The 15,699-nt window shown below is 45.6% G+C and overlaps 1 protein-coding gene across 2 annotated transcripts in view; it reads left to right on the top strand.

Annotated features, from left to right (window-relative positions):
• Positions 1-15,699, top strand: part of zswim6 (zinc finger, SWIM-type containing 6) — a 56,363-nt gene that overhangs the window by 29,126 nt on the left and 11,538 nt on the right. Inside the window, exons 2-9 of one of the 2 annotated variants that reach the window (XM_053516210.1) lie at positions 515-871; positions 2,141-2,289; positions 3,404-3,554; positions 9,054-9,233; positions 10,060-10,236; positions 10,871-11,017; positions 12,113-12,250; positions 14,543-14,806. In XM_053516210.1, coding sequence (XP_053372185.1) covers positions 515-871; positions 2,141-2,289; positions 3,404-3,554; positions 9,054-9,233; positions 10,060-10,236; positions 10,871-11,017; positions 12,113-12,250; positions 14,543-14,806 — 1,563 coding nt within the window. Of the gene's footprint in view, positions 1-514; positions 872-2,140; positions 2,290-3,403; positions 3,555-9,053; positions 9,234-10,059; positions 10,237-10,870; positions 11,018-12,112; positions 12,251-14,539; positions 14,807-15,699 lie in introns of both variants that reach the window. The other variant, XM_053516209.1, reaches the window with a different exon arrangement.

The raw sequence follows: 15,699 nt of genomic DNA, 5'->3' as shown, positions 1-15,699 counted from the left end.
TTAAAATTTATTTATTTATTTATTACTGGAACTGGGTAAAAGGGAATTTCAACACACTATCCAGACCTGGAAGGTCAGATGTACCGTCGCCTCCGTTGTAGAAACACGATCAGAAAGAAAAATCACGAATGGAGATTACTTAAACACTTGTATGTACGGTCGAAAAAAAAATCTAAGTAAAACTCATAGAAGTGTGTTTAATAGTGAAAGTAAAAGCATTTCCATACACACGGTGTGATCTGGGGTTGCTTGAGTTGGTCAGGTCTAGACTCAGCAACGTTATGTGGGAGTAAAATAAAGTCCGCTGCCGACCTGAATGTACTGAATGACCAGGGTGTCACATCAGGCGAGACTTTCTTCAAGCATGCGGAATCACTTCCACACATGAACTGGCCACCACATTGTGTGCTTTCATCAGTGCTTATTGTGATGAAATGAAACCAAAGCAATATAGATAGATAGGTATGTATGTATACATGTTTTATTAATCGTTCCTTCTTCTTCCTCGCCTTAGGTTTTCATCTCAGCGGAACAGTGACGGAACCGGCCACGCCGTCCGAACCCGAGATGGTGTGCAGCGTGGCCATCAGCTTCGACCGCTGCAAGATCACGTCGGTGACGTGCAGCTGTGGCAACAAAGACATTTTTTACTGCGCGCACGTCGTGGCGCTGTCGCTGTACCGCGTACGGCGGCCCGAGCAGGTGAAACTGCACCTGCCCATCTCCGAGACGCTCTTCCAGATGAACCGCGATCAGCTGCAGAAGTTTGTCCAGTACCTCATCACCGTGCACCACACAGAAGTGCTGCCCACAGCGCAGAAACTCGCCGACGAGATCCTCTCGCAGAACTCCGAGATCAACCAAGTACACGGTAGGGGGAGCGTCCGGTCTGACGGTGGATATCGTAATCAACACGTCTCCAGTAGCAACGCGGCGAGGTTCTGATTAACCTCGTGAGGTGTGGGAGGAATAAACCGCTACCGAGTGTAATTAAGGAATTATGGTCAAGGTGAAGTTGATTAGTTTCCTGTAACAGCTCGGGGAGTTGTGTTTGATGCGCCGTGACAGATTGAGGTCTAGAGTTTTCCCCTTCCAACACATTCCTTATTTTCCTAGCCTGTTTTCTCCAGCAGTATTCACCGCTTTCCGTGTGTCCCTGGCTGTGATGACGTAAAGCTCAGAGGGTAAACGACTCCGGCTCGGCCCTCTCATCATGCACAATGGCCCGTATTATATTTCACTTTTGTCGGGAAAGGGGAAATCTAAAGCGGATGTTCCAATTATGGGAAAAACAAGCTGGTTAACTGGCATGTTTTTTGCAGGGGGTGAGTTACGGTGTTGGGGTTGAGAGAAAGAGAGAGCTTTCATCAAGCCAGGCCTGTGTGAGGTCACGGTCGGAATGCAGGAAGTCGGCTTGATGTGGTGCTTTGTAAATCTTTATAACAAGACTGTAAGCGTTTAATCCATCAGGCTTATAATCCCCCCCCCCCCCCCCACCCAAGGTTCTCGGGGTTCTGCCACGCCACCCCACACATGCTATTCTAATGACTCTTTATAACCCCCCCGAATTTTCAGACCTTTATCCCTGTCTGGACTGTATTAGGGAAGAGCTTTGGCCGTCTCTGATTCGTCAGTCTGTGGTTTCTCTCTATTCAGTAACCAAAATGATATCCCCCCCACACCAGCCCTTTCCCTTTATGCTACCTAGGTCTCCATTTTTTGTGTGTATATGTCTGTGTGCAAAATAAATTCTTCTTCATTTTTTTAATTTTCCATTTTTTATATATCGATCAGGGTTACACAAGACAAATAGATTTTTTTTCCCTCCCTATTGTGACCTCATATAAGAAGATTCTAATTCCCCGGTTTGATATATTCAGTTCTGCTGTTCTTTAACGTGGTTCAGCAGTCGCTCATAGACACTGAAACGGCTCATTTGGAGGAGGAGTGAAAACTAGAATAAAATGCATCATCTGAGGATTATACACTTTGCAGGAGCTCTGAGATCTATGTAACAGACGGGACCTTTAAATCATCATACACATCTCATTTTAGTTCCTGTTTTTTTTCTTCTTTCCAGTAGCATTGTTTCCTAGTGTTTGTGTTCTAAGCAGCGCTGACGTAATGACTTCTGCTTTAGGAGCCCCGGACCCCACGGCGGGAGCCAGCGTGGACGACGAGAACTGCTGGCATCTCGACGAGGAGCAGGTTCGGGAACAGGTCAAACTCTTCCTGTCCCAGGGGGGCTACCACGGCTCGGGCAAGCAGCTCAACCTCCTCTTCTCCAAGGTTGGACGACTCCGCTGTATCCCTCACAGCGCTTACCATCATCTTGTTTTCAGCTACAGAAAAAACAAAGAAAAATGTATCATATCATGTGTGTGTCAGTCATCTTGAAAAAAGCTTTCAGTTGTATTACTAAACCTGAATCAATCATAGTCATATAGTACTCCGAGAAAACGTTTCAGGAGGGTAATATACAAATATGACCGACAATGGTATGAGAGAGGATTTGCCTCCTTCCTAATTTTTTTTTGTCATACTTAAATGAATGAGATGATCTTATGAGTTTTTAAATGATTTCATTTAATAAGGGGGAAAAAAGCTGTCTTGCTATACTACGAATTAACTGCGCTTAACCCAATGAGTAAATTAGGCCTGATTTACTACCAGACCTGTTGAATCAAGAAATCACTTAAATAGAACCCGTCCGACAAAGTGCTGCACGCTATAAAAGACCTCAAAAAGCAACGCACCAAAGTGATCTAAAGAAATTCAAGGACAAAGTAATTGACATGTCTCAGTCAGTGAAAGCCATTATGAGTCAGGAGCTCATAAAAGAACCACGAACAACCTTTAACGACTCGCAGGCCTCACTTGCCTCACTTAAGGTCAGTGTTCATGATTCCACAATAAGAAAGCCAAAAGGGACCAAAAACAACACAAAGGCTCGTCTCACGTTCGTCAAAAAATGTATCTTGATTATCATTTAGACGTGGTCTGTGGACAGAAGTTGAACATTTTGGAAGGTGTGAGTCCCGTTGCGTCTGGCATAAAACCTAACACAGTGTTTCATTAAAAAAAAAAAACATCATCATACCACCAGTCAAACATGGTGGTGGTAGCATGATGGTCTGGACGGCATGGCAAAGTCCCGGTTGAGATGCTGTGGCGTGACCTTAAACTGGCAACTAATTTTTCCACAGCACTGTACGGATCCTATACATCATCTTTCATGTTTCGCTTTGCATTCGTTGCATCTTGCTGTTGGTGTGGGGTTTTTTTTTCAGTTTCTGGAAAGAGAACACACCCACCACATATGAGACTGTGGTGTAACTGATGCAGATGTAAACATGGTGTGTGTGTGTGTGTGTGTGTGTGTGTGTGTGTGTGGCCTCTGTAGGTGAGGGAGATGCTGAAAATGCGTGACTCAAACGGGGCTCGCATGCTGACGCTGATCACAGAGCAGTTCATGGCCGACCCGCGGCTGGCGCTGTGGAGGCAGCAGGGAACCACGATGACGGACAAATACCGCCAGCTCTGGGACGAACTCGGTGAGTGTCATGTCCGACTTCGGGTCTGATAGTTTATTGGGTACTAATCGGTCTAATCCGCCTAGGCAGATGAACCCTGAGTACTGGATTATTCTAGGAATAAAACATAACATCAGCATGCTGTTTTAAAAAATAAATAAAAATAAAACGCTTTTACTCAGAGGATCATCAGATTATTTCGGGATAGATGGTTTTATTTTGTCCCGTTCCAAAATCCCTGCGCGTTTGCTTTTAGTTCCTACATTTGCCACGTCAGTGAAGCTCCATCCCGAAACCGCTTCCGTTGCACATTTGCAGCGTTCGCTCCCGATCAATATTGCATATTATTTTTCCACTTAAGGCCACCCCAGGGCTTTGTGCTTGCAAGTCTGTAATTTAGGCTCAGGAGGAAGGCGCGGGATTCTGGGATGCAGGCACAGTGTTCGCTGCGTGTCCCGCGTACATCTTCTACAAGGGTTAAAAATGCCGGCGCCTAAAGCAGCCCAGGAATGAAAGTGGCTCAAATTGGATGGATTTGTAATCACTTAAATTGGGACTGGCTTGCCACACCATCACGCCTGCCAATGCTGTAAGCGGCGTCATGTTTCGCCAGCGGGCACGTTAGAGCGAGTCTGGGTTCCTGGGCATGCGGAAAAAAATCGGTATCCGGCATGAATAGAGAAGCGTTTTTTTTCTTCTTTTTTTACACAATTATAAGAGAATCTATTGTCTTTGATTTGTGTGTCCATATTGCGCTAAAAGATTTTCTTTTCTTCTTCTGGTTACGGGAATATTTGAATGAAATTAACCTGGACAAATCAGCACCTGCTCGTGAAGCATGGTAAATGTCCATGCCTTCACGTTATGACATCATGATCTATAAATATTTTTTTTAATTTGTCAGTATATCACCGAGAGCCATTAAAATGCTATTTATCAACACAGCAGATACAGCCTCTGTTCTTTTTCTCCTCCGGCAGCCATTTTGTCTCGGAGTCTCGGGAAAGGAGAGGCCCTGTCTCATTAAAGAGCAGGAAGGAGTAGAAGGCAGTGTCCGATCCACCTTTGTCTTCCCCCACTCCTGTCTCTTCCTTCTCTCTGATGAATCGCTAGTGCTGTCAGCTCCGTAATTGGAGAGGCCGTCGTTATGAAGGCTGCTCCCCCTCTGCCACCTCCAGCCTCCTGACAGGAGCGATAATGCTAAGGGTTTCATTAAATCCCGGACACTTAATGTGACACCAGCGGTCAGGTTGGCGCTACGGGGAGGAGGCTAGGAGAGAAGAGGTGGCGGCGGCAATCGGGCGCAGGTTTATACAGCCGCGTTTCTCGGGAGAACAAAAGCACGTCTGCCTCCGACAGGCGAGCGTGGGTGGGTCTGGTGAAGGACGCTGTGGGGTCCTGGTGCGCGTACGTATTGCAGGGGGTAGAGATAAGGGCCGAGAGTCTCGGCAGGTTGACGGGGATGGGGATGGGGAAGGGGAGCGGAGCTTCAGATTGGAGAAGGAAGGAGGAGGAGGAGAGTGTGTTCACGTGTGAATATATTCAGGGAAGGTCTGTATTGTTTTAATTAATCTACGCTGCTGTGAAACAGAAGCCTTTTCATCTAGATCGAGCGCAAGGAGATACAAGACACAGCGAGGGGGGGGGACAGGAGGTGGGGGGGTGGAATTAGTCCATGACCTGTCTCTGCTGACATAATTACCCCAGCAGGCTCTAATCTTTTACGTTAACCCCGTCTTCGGAGCCAGGAGCTCCACCGAGCGAGACAGTGTGAAGGTAAAGGCACGGGAGATGCTCGATTATGATATCTTGTTTAATATTCTCCTTGCTGCACCCACACCCCCCCCCCCCCCCTACAGGCTTATCTCCATCTCCATCATAATGAATTACAGCTGCAGCGGTGGCCTGATCTCCCTCGCCTCGCATCGCCTCGCCGCTCCATACGTAGCGCGCTACAGTCCTCCCGTTATTAAGGCGTTTGCTTTTGCACCTTTTCAAAGTGATCAGAAATATTGTCATTTCCTAAGACTTCAAACATTTGCTATTACTTTGTTACACCTGATGATGCCACGAAAAAGGTCCAGTTCAATTTCTTTATTAAAGTGATAAATGAGAGGAAATGTTAATTTTGAGAATTGTTTTATATAAATGATGTTTTTGAACATTTCCTTAAAGCAAATGTTATAAATGCACAAATGCAAAAAAAAAAAAAAAAAAAGCAAACACATTTATTTGTAGATATCCAACCCATGATGAAGGACAATTTGTGTTATTGTCCTTTTATAATATTTGTTAATAATGTTATTGTATTTTAAAGTATTCTTTTTTTTTTAACAAAACAAACAAAATTCATCTACATATTTGTTTACAGTAACAAATATCCAATTCATTTTTACTAATTAGTTTTGAATAAATATTCCAGATGTTATAAATGTTCACTGCTATAATACTTGCACAGCTGCAAAAAAATTTTTATGGTTAAAACTAAATAATTATATATAATACTAATAATAGTAGTAACAATAACAATCACAATAATAACAATAATAATAATGACAGATTTGTTTGCGAACTCCAATCTGTGATAAAATGTAAGTCTAAGTGAATTATATGTGTATTGATAGATATAGATAGATCGATCGATCCAAATAGCATTATAAGTGATGCCTTTTTTTTTTTTTAGAGATTTCAAAAATATTTTATTTGCAATTCAGCATGATTATAATTGAAAGAATAAAAACCATGTGTACACACACTTGCTAAACCAGGCCGATTAGTTTCCCGTCACCCTCCTGCACTGAGAATGGTTTGCTCCGGAGTGTAAACTGGGATGGCGCGTCCTGGTTGCACTTTCTCTCTCCCTTCTGTTGTCCTCGATGCCCAAACAAAAGGCGGACCAGCTTTCTTCTTTTCTTTTCTCCCCTCCCCTCCCCTCCCCTCCCCTTCGTCTCTTCACATCATCTCTTCCATATTTCCTCAGTTCATCCCTCCCTCACACCTTCCATCTCTCTCTCTCTCTGTGCCTTCTCTAACCCCTTTGTCTGCCTTCACACATCCCCCATCTCTCTCTCTCTCTCTCTCTCTCTCTCTCTAATTGTTCCTCTGACATCGTATTTCTTCTCCGCCCGTCTCCCCGTGCGCGCCGCCCGCTGCAGGTATTCTCTGTATGTTATTGTGGCACGCTCGGGGAGTGATTAAACCATCGTACATGATCTGTATTGCATGGGCCTCTCGCCGGGGTCCATCCATCACGGCGTAATGCAACCGGCCGCGTGACTTACGGCTCACGTCAGCGCCTGGAACGGTCAGCGTGGGAGACGTGAGCTGGTTCTAACCCTGAGAGAGAAAGGCAGGATCGATCCGGCAAACACTATGGACGCGAGTCTGTCACTTTGGGTTTAGACGTGTCGGTGGGATGTGTGACCAGGGAGGAGTTTAGAGGGGGCAGGAGTGGAAGTGTGGAGGTGCATTTGTGTGTGTTTATAGAACAATCCGATGTTCTGGGAAAATGTGTGCAGTTTTATAAGGAAAATAGCTGCAACGTTTTACTGAGCATCCTGTCGAACCACGCGCAGCTCTTCTTGACTGTTTGACTTTTTGGCATGTAAAACCCAGCTACTTCCACTTCTGTTTGGGTTTTTTGTTAGTTTTTTTGTCTGAAAAGTTGTCATTTATATAATGCGCTGCTTTCTTTTGGCATACTGATTTTTTTTTTTTTTTTTTTTTTTACTTTTGTGAATGTATTTTATGGAGAAATACTCGTGCTTAAAAATCAGAAATGATTTTATAGTGAATCAATAACAGTCATTAAATGAAAAAAGTCTATAGTTAAGTTTTGTACTAAAAATACACCCTGTATTTTGTGCTGTTTGCACAGTACTGTACATGTGTACATGTGCTATCTATCCATTGATTGTTTATTTATTTATTTATTTATTTTAAGTAAAAAAAAAAAATTATGTTGAGGTAGAGGTGCACTTTTATTCTTTCAAAATGTCATATATAAATTTAATCATTAAACTTATGATTAAAAATTTTATAATTAAATCAAATGCATTTTATTTGACACCACTACAAATTCAAGCACTTATTTTGCACATTATTTCCCCCAAAACATTTTAGATTTTCTTATTTAAAAATAAAATAATACACATTTCTTTTTGTTTCATTTTAGTATTTTTTTTTCCCTTGGATTTTATTTTATTTTTTTCTTGATTTTATTTTATTTTTTAAAATGTTTTGATTTATTCTGTTTGGTTAATGTTACTATTTCTCCCACTTTTATTAAGTCTTATAAAGCAGTTGGTCTGCCTGTAACAGCTAACTTGCATCAGGATCAGGTGACCCCCCCCCCCCCCCCCCCCTTTCCTAGCGCGTTAGCTTTATTAGCTCAGTCTTGCTCTGACACCGAGTGCCTCAGCTGTATATAAAACGTCCATTACAGATTTTTACGGCCGTCGTCTCTAATTGAGCCCTTCAGAATAATCCATGGCTGTGTGTCAGGTCTCGCCACCCTTCAGAGAACACACTCGGAGGAGAGAGTTATTGCAGGACGACTAACGAGCGCAGCGCGGATTAGCATGTGGTGCAGGAGGAGAGAGAGCGCGCGCGGCGCAGCTCAGGGGGTGTTAGCTTTAGCACAGGAGCTACAGGATTAGACGCCATAGTTAAAGGTAGAGCTCCGGTCATTAGAGCAGTCAGAGAGTGTGTGTGAGCGAGAGTGTGTGTGTGTGTTTGAGTGTGAAGTAATAAAGTATCTGATGGACTGAACTCAGTTTCATCGTCTCAGGTTCATGCCACTTTATAATCAAATCCAGTACTGAAGGAAAGTCAGCTATGTGTGTGTGTATATATGTGTGTGTGTGTGTATATATGTGTGTGTGTGTGTGTGTGATTGTGTTCTACAGTGATTAATAATGGAATATAAACTGATCAGGACGGTGGAGTGTAACTGAAGTGGTGTTTGGTTTTAGGACAGAAAGCGGTGCTGAGTGAAGGAGAGGAGGAGGAGGGATGAGAGTTAACGATGTTCTGTATGAACCTGCTCACTCCTCCTCATCTCTCTACCCATCCTCTCTCCCCCACTCCCACTCTCTGCCCTCTGCCCCTCCCCTAGTGCCCGTCACTATGCCCTGACTTCCTCCTGCTCTCTCACTCTTCCCCTCTTTCTGTTTTGTTTGTCTTTTCTTATTCTACTGTCATCTGTCCGTCATTTGTCATTTTCATCTGTCTATTCTGTCATTTTCTCCCCTCTCTATCCTCTGTGATAACTGTCTCTCTCTGTCCTCCATGATATTTGTCTCCTCTCTCTCTCTCTCTCTCTCGTCCTCTCTCTGTGCTGGCTGATAACTTTCTCTCCTCCTCACACAGGTACTAACTCTTGTTTTTTTTTTCCTTCTCTCCCATGTTTGTTAACCTTCCTATCTCCCTCCCTTCTTTTTGTGTGTGTGTGTGTGTGTGTGTGTGTGTGTGTGTGTGTGCTAACCATCTTTTTCTTTCTCTCTCTCTCTTTCTCTCTAGGTGCGTTGTGGATGTGCATCGTGTTGAATCCTCACTGTAAGTCTGAGCAGAAGACCTCCTGGCTCCGGCAGCTCAAAAAGTGGAACGGCGTGGACGTTTGCCCCTGGGAGGATGGTAACCATGGCAACGAGCTGCCCAATCTGACCAACGCTCTGCCTCAAGGTGCCCACGCCAACCAAGGTAGGTGTGACCGCGTCCGTGGGTGCACGGAGCCGTAAATCCGCCTTTGATCTTCCCGGGAATCTGTCAGCGCCCTCGCGCCATCAGGCTTTGTGGGACCGACCGAGCTCCTCCTCCTCCGACTCCTCCTCCTCCTCCGCTACGCGTTTCTCTCTTTCTGCAGTTCTTTACCCACGGCAGAATTAAACGAAGAGTCTCTAATGAAACTTTTTTTTTTTTTTTTCGCACGTACGTCTTGTGCTTTTGTACGGGACAGAAATGTCCGTAAGGAGTCTTTTGTTATAAATATTCATTTCCGCTCTCTAATAATTGTGAGAAATGATATCTCCGAGGCAGTGCTTTGCTTTGTTCGGAGTTTGCCGAGCTGTGCCAGGGGCATGAATACGGAGCAACGGTATTACACGACCATAATTATTATTGTGTTTAAAGCTATTTTGCGCTAACATCGATCATCCTGCCTGAATTTTTTTTCCCTTTTTTTCCCGCCGTGCGTTTAGAGTAACGTTATGTGATATCACCTAAATGGATGGAAGAACCTTCACGAACGGCAAAGTGAGCACTGGAAAAAAAAATTAAAGGGAAAAATGATAACCAGCATTTATTCGGAGAGTATAATAAATGAGGAAGTTCACAGCCGGACGGTGTAATGCATCATGTTACGTTACGTTAGCGGGCTCGCTGGCTAACTGCTCGGTGTTGGGTTTGTTTCTCCGTTTCTTTATATAGTGTCAAATGAAATCACATGTCAGTTTCGTTCAGCACTGAGAGTAACGCCGCCATGACCTCCCCCCCACCACCCCTCGCCTCTTCTGTCCTCTTTCGTCAGATTCCGGCGCCCGGCCTCACCGGACAGTGTTCACGAGGGCCATCGAGGCTTGCGACCTCCACTGGCAGGACAGCCACCTGCAGCACATCATCAGCGATGACCTCTACACCAACTACTGCTACCACGACAGCACTGAGAACTCCCTGTTCGACTCACGCGGCTGGCCCCTGTGGCACGGTAAGCGGCTCGAGCCGGCGCTAAGCGACATCTGTGCTGACTCGGGCTTTTGTCTGCAGTTTTCTGCGGCATCGACGGGAAAGAAAAAGTGAGCGTGTGAGCAAGTTAGGGTGCACGATCTGAGAAGGGAAAAGTGTTCCGTGATAGTTTTTTTTCCTCCCCGAGTTGTGCATAATGAAAGGCTGAATACAATCAGACCAAGGGAGGTTTAAAAGATCTTGTCACCAGAATGCTGTCTGACCTGATCAAGTGTGTGTTAGAGAGAGAGAGAGAGAGAGAGGGAAAACAGGAATGCGGTGCTTTATCAGTTTACATAAAAGACTAAATGTACTCGACTTGGGTGCCAAAACTTACAGCTACACAGTATATCACATTAGGATAACCTTGCTTTCGTAGAAGCTCAAGACGTTTTAAGAAGTTCTAACATAATAAATCTGCTTGATTTAGAAAGAAAGCACTTTAACACCTGATGCTGGTAAGAGAAAAATAGATTTAGGTATGTGATGATGGTTCAGAAATCGTGAATCGCAATATTAATCGAATCAGCACCTGGGTGTCGTGATGATGGGATGTTGTTGTTTTTGTTTTGTTTTTCCTGATGTCTTCATTAGCGTTTGTTGTTTGTGTCCCACAGAACACGTGCCCACGGCCTGCGCCCGGGTAGACGCCCTGAGGTCACACGGCTACCCGAGAGAGGCTCTACGTCTGGCCATCGCCATCGTCAACACCCTGCGCCGGCAACAGCAGAAGCAGCTGGAGTTTTTTAGGAAGCACAAAACTGGTGAGCTGCTTCATACCCGCGCTCGGTGAAATGGGGGGAAATAATTAGTTAATTAATTAACTCACCCAAAATACATAGCGAGCTGCAGCGATGGGCTACGGCGCCGGTTATCGTGATGCAAATGAGGTCATGCGTCGTTAGCCGGATTTGCATATTGAGTGTACTGTTCTCTTAATGCAGGTTTTTGTTGTTAAAGACTTGGATCGTGGGAAGTTCTCAGCTCAAATGCAGCGTCCTTTTACCCATCTATCTATCCATCTATCTATGTATCCATCCATAAAGCATGCAAGTGTCCTGGAAATGTCTCACATTCTTATACCGGGACCATTTGAAGCCGGATATGTGGTCACACATGCTGGATAATGTCCCCCAGGCTTGTGTGATCGATCGTTTCACCTCAGGATGTATGTGTCTATGAATAGGCATGTCCCCTTACAAAATTATTATTATTATTTTTGTTTGTTTGTTTGTTTCTGATGCAGTTTGTCCCCTTAAGCCAGCGTATCCACTTCTGCCCACTGTCGCTGGGGTCAATTGCATTTAAATGCAAATGACTACCTGTTGTGGGACTAGCGCACGAGCACTATTCACATTCAAATGAGGCGGCTCGGTGGCCAGAATGTAAAGTGCCATTGCAGTGATTTGCACAGGAGCTGCAGGAACCGAGGCGTTCGCAGCTCTCAGGTGTCCGCCATTGTCCTTTTGCAACAAAGGAGAAGTCATGCTGAAAAGTCTAAGAATTTATTTTTTGTCTGTGTGAAGGCCACGCATGCCAGACACGCGGAAAACGTTCTCTCTCTCTCATCCCGATCAGCGAAACGAGTAGCGTGTCGAGCCGACGCTGCAACACGTTCGCGCGAAACATGATCGGAAACTATTTTAGCTATGTGATTCCAGACACACACCAATTTCTCGCTGCATTCGTGTGAGGGTGCATGCAGAGTCAGCGGGGCGTGCTGTTATAGGGAAATAATCAACAGTGTTTTAGTGCACATGTACAGAATGGAGCGCGTTCAAGACATGCATAAGAAATTCTAAAATAAACAATAGACTCTGGTTTTGTTAAGAACGCCACTTCTCCTTCCCTCCGTCTAGAAACGCTCTATAAAGGGGTGACCTCCATCACCAATCTGGAGGGCTGGGTGGGCCACCCGCTGGACCCCATCGGCACGCTGTTCAGCACGTTGATGGAGTCGGCCCGCGGCGTCGAGGAGAGCACAGCGGACTTCTCAGGTACACACACACACACACACACAAACAGCTGATGCAGCGTCACAGCACCTGAAGGTGACGTGTACACACTCAGACACCTGCCTGAAAAACTCCTTTTTTAGAACTTGCAGAATATACTGTATATCCAACAATTCGAGTCATTTATTTGCAACATGAAAAAGATCCAATGCTGGTTTCATTTATAATGCGAGCAGAGCTAATGGGGGTCAATGAGGTCATAGTGTAGATTTTATTATTTGTTTTTTGTTCATTTTGTTTTTTTACTTAACTTTCCTTTCCTGGATTCCTAGTAGCAGTGATACACACTCCACTGATTAACCCTCGTGCGCTGTGGTTCAGCGCACGTTCACACGCCGTCTTGTGTAACCAAGCCAAACTGAAAAAGAGGCTCTTTTAATCCCGGCACACAAGTCAGCGAATGCATTCGTTCCTCTGCATTTTTAATGCTTTTTTAATTTTAATGTATTTTTTTTTTTGTTCCCCATCTCTTATTCATGAGCTTTGATTGGCGAGATGGCTGTATCACGATCACCGGCACCGTAATTACGCCTTATTGCCGCCTTCGGGGCCCTCCAAGTTTCTCGCTTGGCACCACCCGACGGGTACAAATGTTCCCTTCATCTCCTGGCTAGGCACGCTCTCCAGCGGCCGCCATTTTTTACTGGCTCTAGCCTCTGAAAGGCCCGTAAATCATGGTTTTAGTGGGAAACTCGTTTACTACGCTGTCTCTCTCTCACGGACTAGAAAAGGCTGTTCTACTACTGAACCCTAGTATCTTCTCCACCCACTCGCTGGCTAGCAGTTCTGCCCAAGGCATTAGCTGCTTAATGTTCTGTCCTCTGGATGTTGCTTTGAAGTGGAACCTCGGTTTATTAGCCGTATGGGTAAGGCGAGGGAGGGAGGGAGGGAGGGATAGGGAAGGGATGGTGAGCGGAGGTGTGTGTGCGATGCCTTGCTGCTTGGTTGTGTGCCCTTCTTCGTGATTAGCACGTTAAACCCTCCTGGGGTCAGGCACCCCGGATCCGAAGAGGCATCATTAAAACATTATGATCCTGCTCACAATTATCCCCAAATGAGCCAGCATCATTGGTAATGAATAATCTCGCAGCTAGTGTGAGAGAGCAATTCTTATGATAAAGATAAAGGTTACACAAAGCATTTGGGGGGAGGGGGGAACGCGACACGTCATGCTAAAGGTTCGATATTTTGCCGAATGTACGGTTGTTCAAGCAGGGATTCGCTTCCTTAATCAGCGGAGCCGCTCATAGCCGAGGACTCTCGGGTGATCCAGGCCTAATTTCAGTGCCAGCCTGAAGCCCTCGTCTCATTCGCCAGTCTCTGACACACTGGAGTGGTGGAGTCTCCACGGAGCCCGGCCCTTTCACAGCCAATTAAAAGGGTGGCTTTAAATCTGCCGAGGCGTTCCGAGGGAATGCAGCGGGGTTGGTGGCCATGTAGCCGGAGAGCAGTCGAGGATGAAGGAACTGGGCTTTAGTGTCTTCCCCGAAATCTAAATCTAGTCCTGGTCCTCCTCTTTCTCTCCCACAAGCCCGTTTTTAAAACACCCTCCCTGCATTTAGGCCTTTTTTTGTCCGGCTCTATTTGGTATTTCATAATCTGCACAATAGTAGTCTGCCGTGCGCTGTTTTTTTTTTTTTTTTTTTTTTTTTTTTTTTTTTTTGCAAGTCCAGCAAAACTCTTTCCTTTGCACAGAGGGATAATTGAGCATGGCTCGCCCAGTGTCCTGGCAAAGACAGCTGCTTCATTAGAGAAAGCTCGGTCCTCTCCGGTGCCTCATTATAATGCACCAAGGCCAGGCACCAGCTCCTGCGAGGCAGCTCTTAATGCGGAGGTGAACCGGTGTCAAAATACCCGGTGCTTTAAAGAATGCCTGAAGAAGGATTGTTAACTGCAAAAGTTTACACTGAGACAGTAGAATTCTTAATGCTTTGTTATTACTAGGCCTTCAGTGGCTTAGATTTAGAATCAGACTGCGTAAAGACTTGCATCAAGGTTCTTAGTTTTCTTAATTCTTAAAAAATCGTGCAATGTCATGCACGATTTTTTCCTTTTTCTCTTTGTTGTCTGTTCAAACCCAGACATTAAGAGCTCCCTAAATTTCCTTTTTAACCCATCTGTAAGTATAGGTTCGCCGTAAAACCCACGTCAGCAGGCATTACACGGTACAGTCAGTATGGAAAGCGTACACTATATATGTAGCGCAACTTTTATTTTTAAAGGAATCTCCAAAATTATAGCATTTGCTAAAAGCCCTGTCATCTCCACCAGCAGGCACGACGAGCTCCACCAAGCACGGTGATGTGCATACGTTCCCCGCGACGCGCTGTTTCCTGGAGGAGGGAGAGTCCTACCTGGCGCTGGCTGTGGAGACGGCTCTCATGGGTCTCGGGCAGCAGAGGATCATGCCCGAAGGCCTGTACGCCCAGGAGAAAGTGTGCCGCAACGAGGAGCACCTCATCGCCAAGCTGCAGGAGGTGGAGCTGGACGACACGCTGGTCAAGATCTTCCGCAAGCAAGCCGTCCTCCTGCTAGAGAGTGAGTTCTGAGGTTTTACGGGAGGGCAGATTTGTTTTTTGTTTTTTTGTTTTTGTTGTTTTTATGTAATTCGCCTTTAAGCTCGAGCCACCACAAGGCGGGCGGGGAGCAGGGACGCTGATGTGATGAAGCTGGTGAGAAGGAAGCAACATGATCTAATTTTGCCAATTGTGTAATTTAGTTGTATTAGCATAGCGAGCGTATTTGGCTGCATTCCGATATCAGGGCATAATTTGCAAAGCGGTTTGTTTGGAAAAAACAAAATGGATTTCTGCGGGGCCTCAGGGGCCTTTTCAGCAAAAAACTCCCCAGCCTCCCACTTCACGGCAACACCTTACAAGTTTCCGGCAAGGTTAAAGCGTATCGCCAATTAATTCCAGGAACGTGGAGCAAAACTCTCTGGCAGGTTTCCCCCCCCCCCCCCTCTCTCTCTTTTAATACTGTTTCCTCTTAATCTCTAAGCGAGTGAATTTTTCTTGAAGTGGGTGTCAGGGCTGTTTGCTGCACCAGTGGCGAGTGTGGAAAGAATGCAAAATGGCCACTGCAGGCAGCCTTGCTCCGAGCGCCACCGCCTCCTTATGAAAGAGGGAAGGAAGCTGATAAACAGGCCGCGCTGCGTCCCTTTCTCCTTCCTTGCCTCCCTTTTTCTCTCTCTCCCTCCCTCTTTCCTCCCGGGCCATGCCAGCAGCCGTCACATGGGCAGTGCAAACAGGAAAAGCATGCATGAATGGAGAGAACCTATTACCAGAGTCTCGCTCTAATACGCTCGGCATTCTCAGCTGTGTCTGTATGTCTCCGGTCGAACTCGCACTGTTTTTCAGTGTTCGTATTTTCGCACTCGACTGTTTGTGTGTCTCGGTCTCGGCGTGGATCTATGATCGCTATTGTGTTTG

This window comes from Clarias gariepinus, chromosome 17 (assembly GCF_024256425.1).
Source record: "Clarias gariepinus isolate MV-2021 ecotype Netherlands chromosome 17, CGAR_prim_01v2, whole genome shotgun sequence".
NCBI lineage: Eukaryota > Metazoa > Chordata > Actinopteri > Siluriformes > Clariidae > Clarias > Clarias gariepinus.
This window is presented reverse-complemented; position numbering and strand designations above follow the sequence as displayed.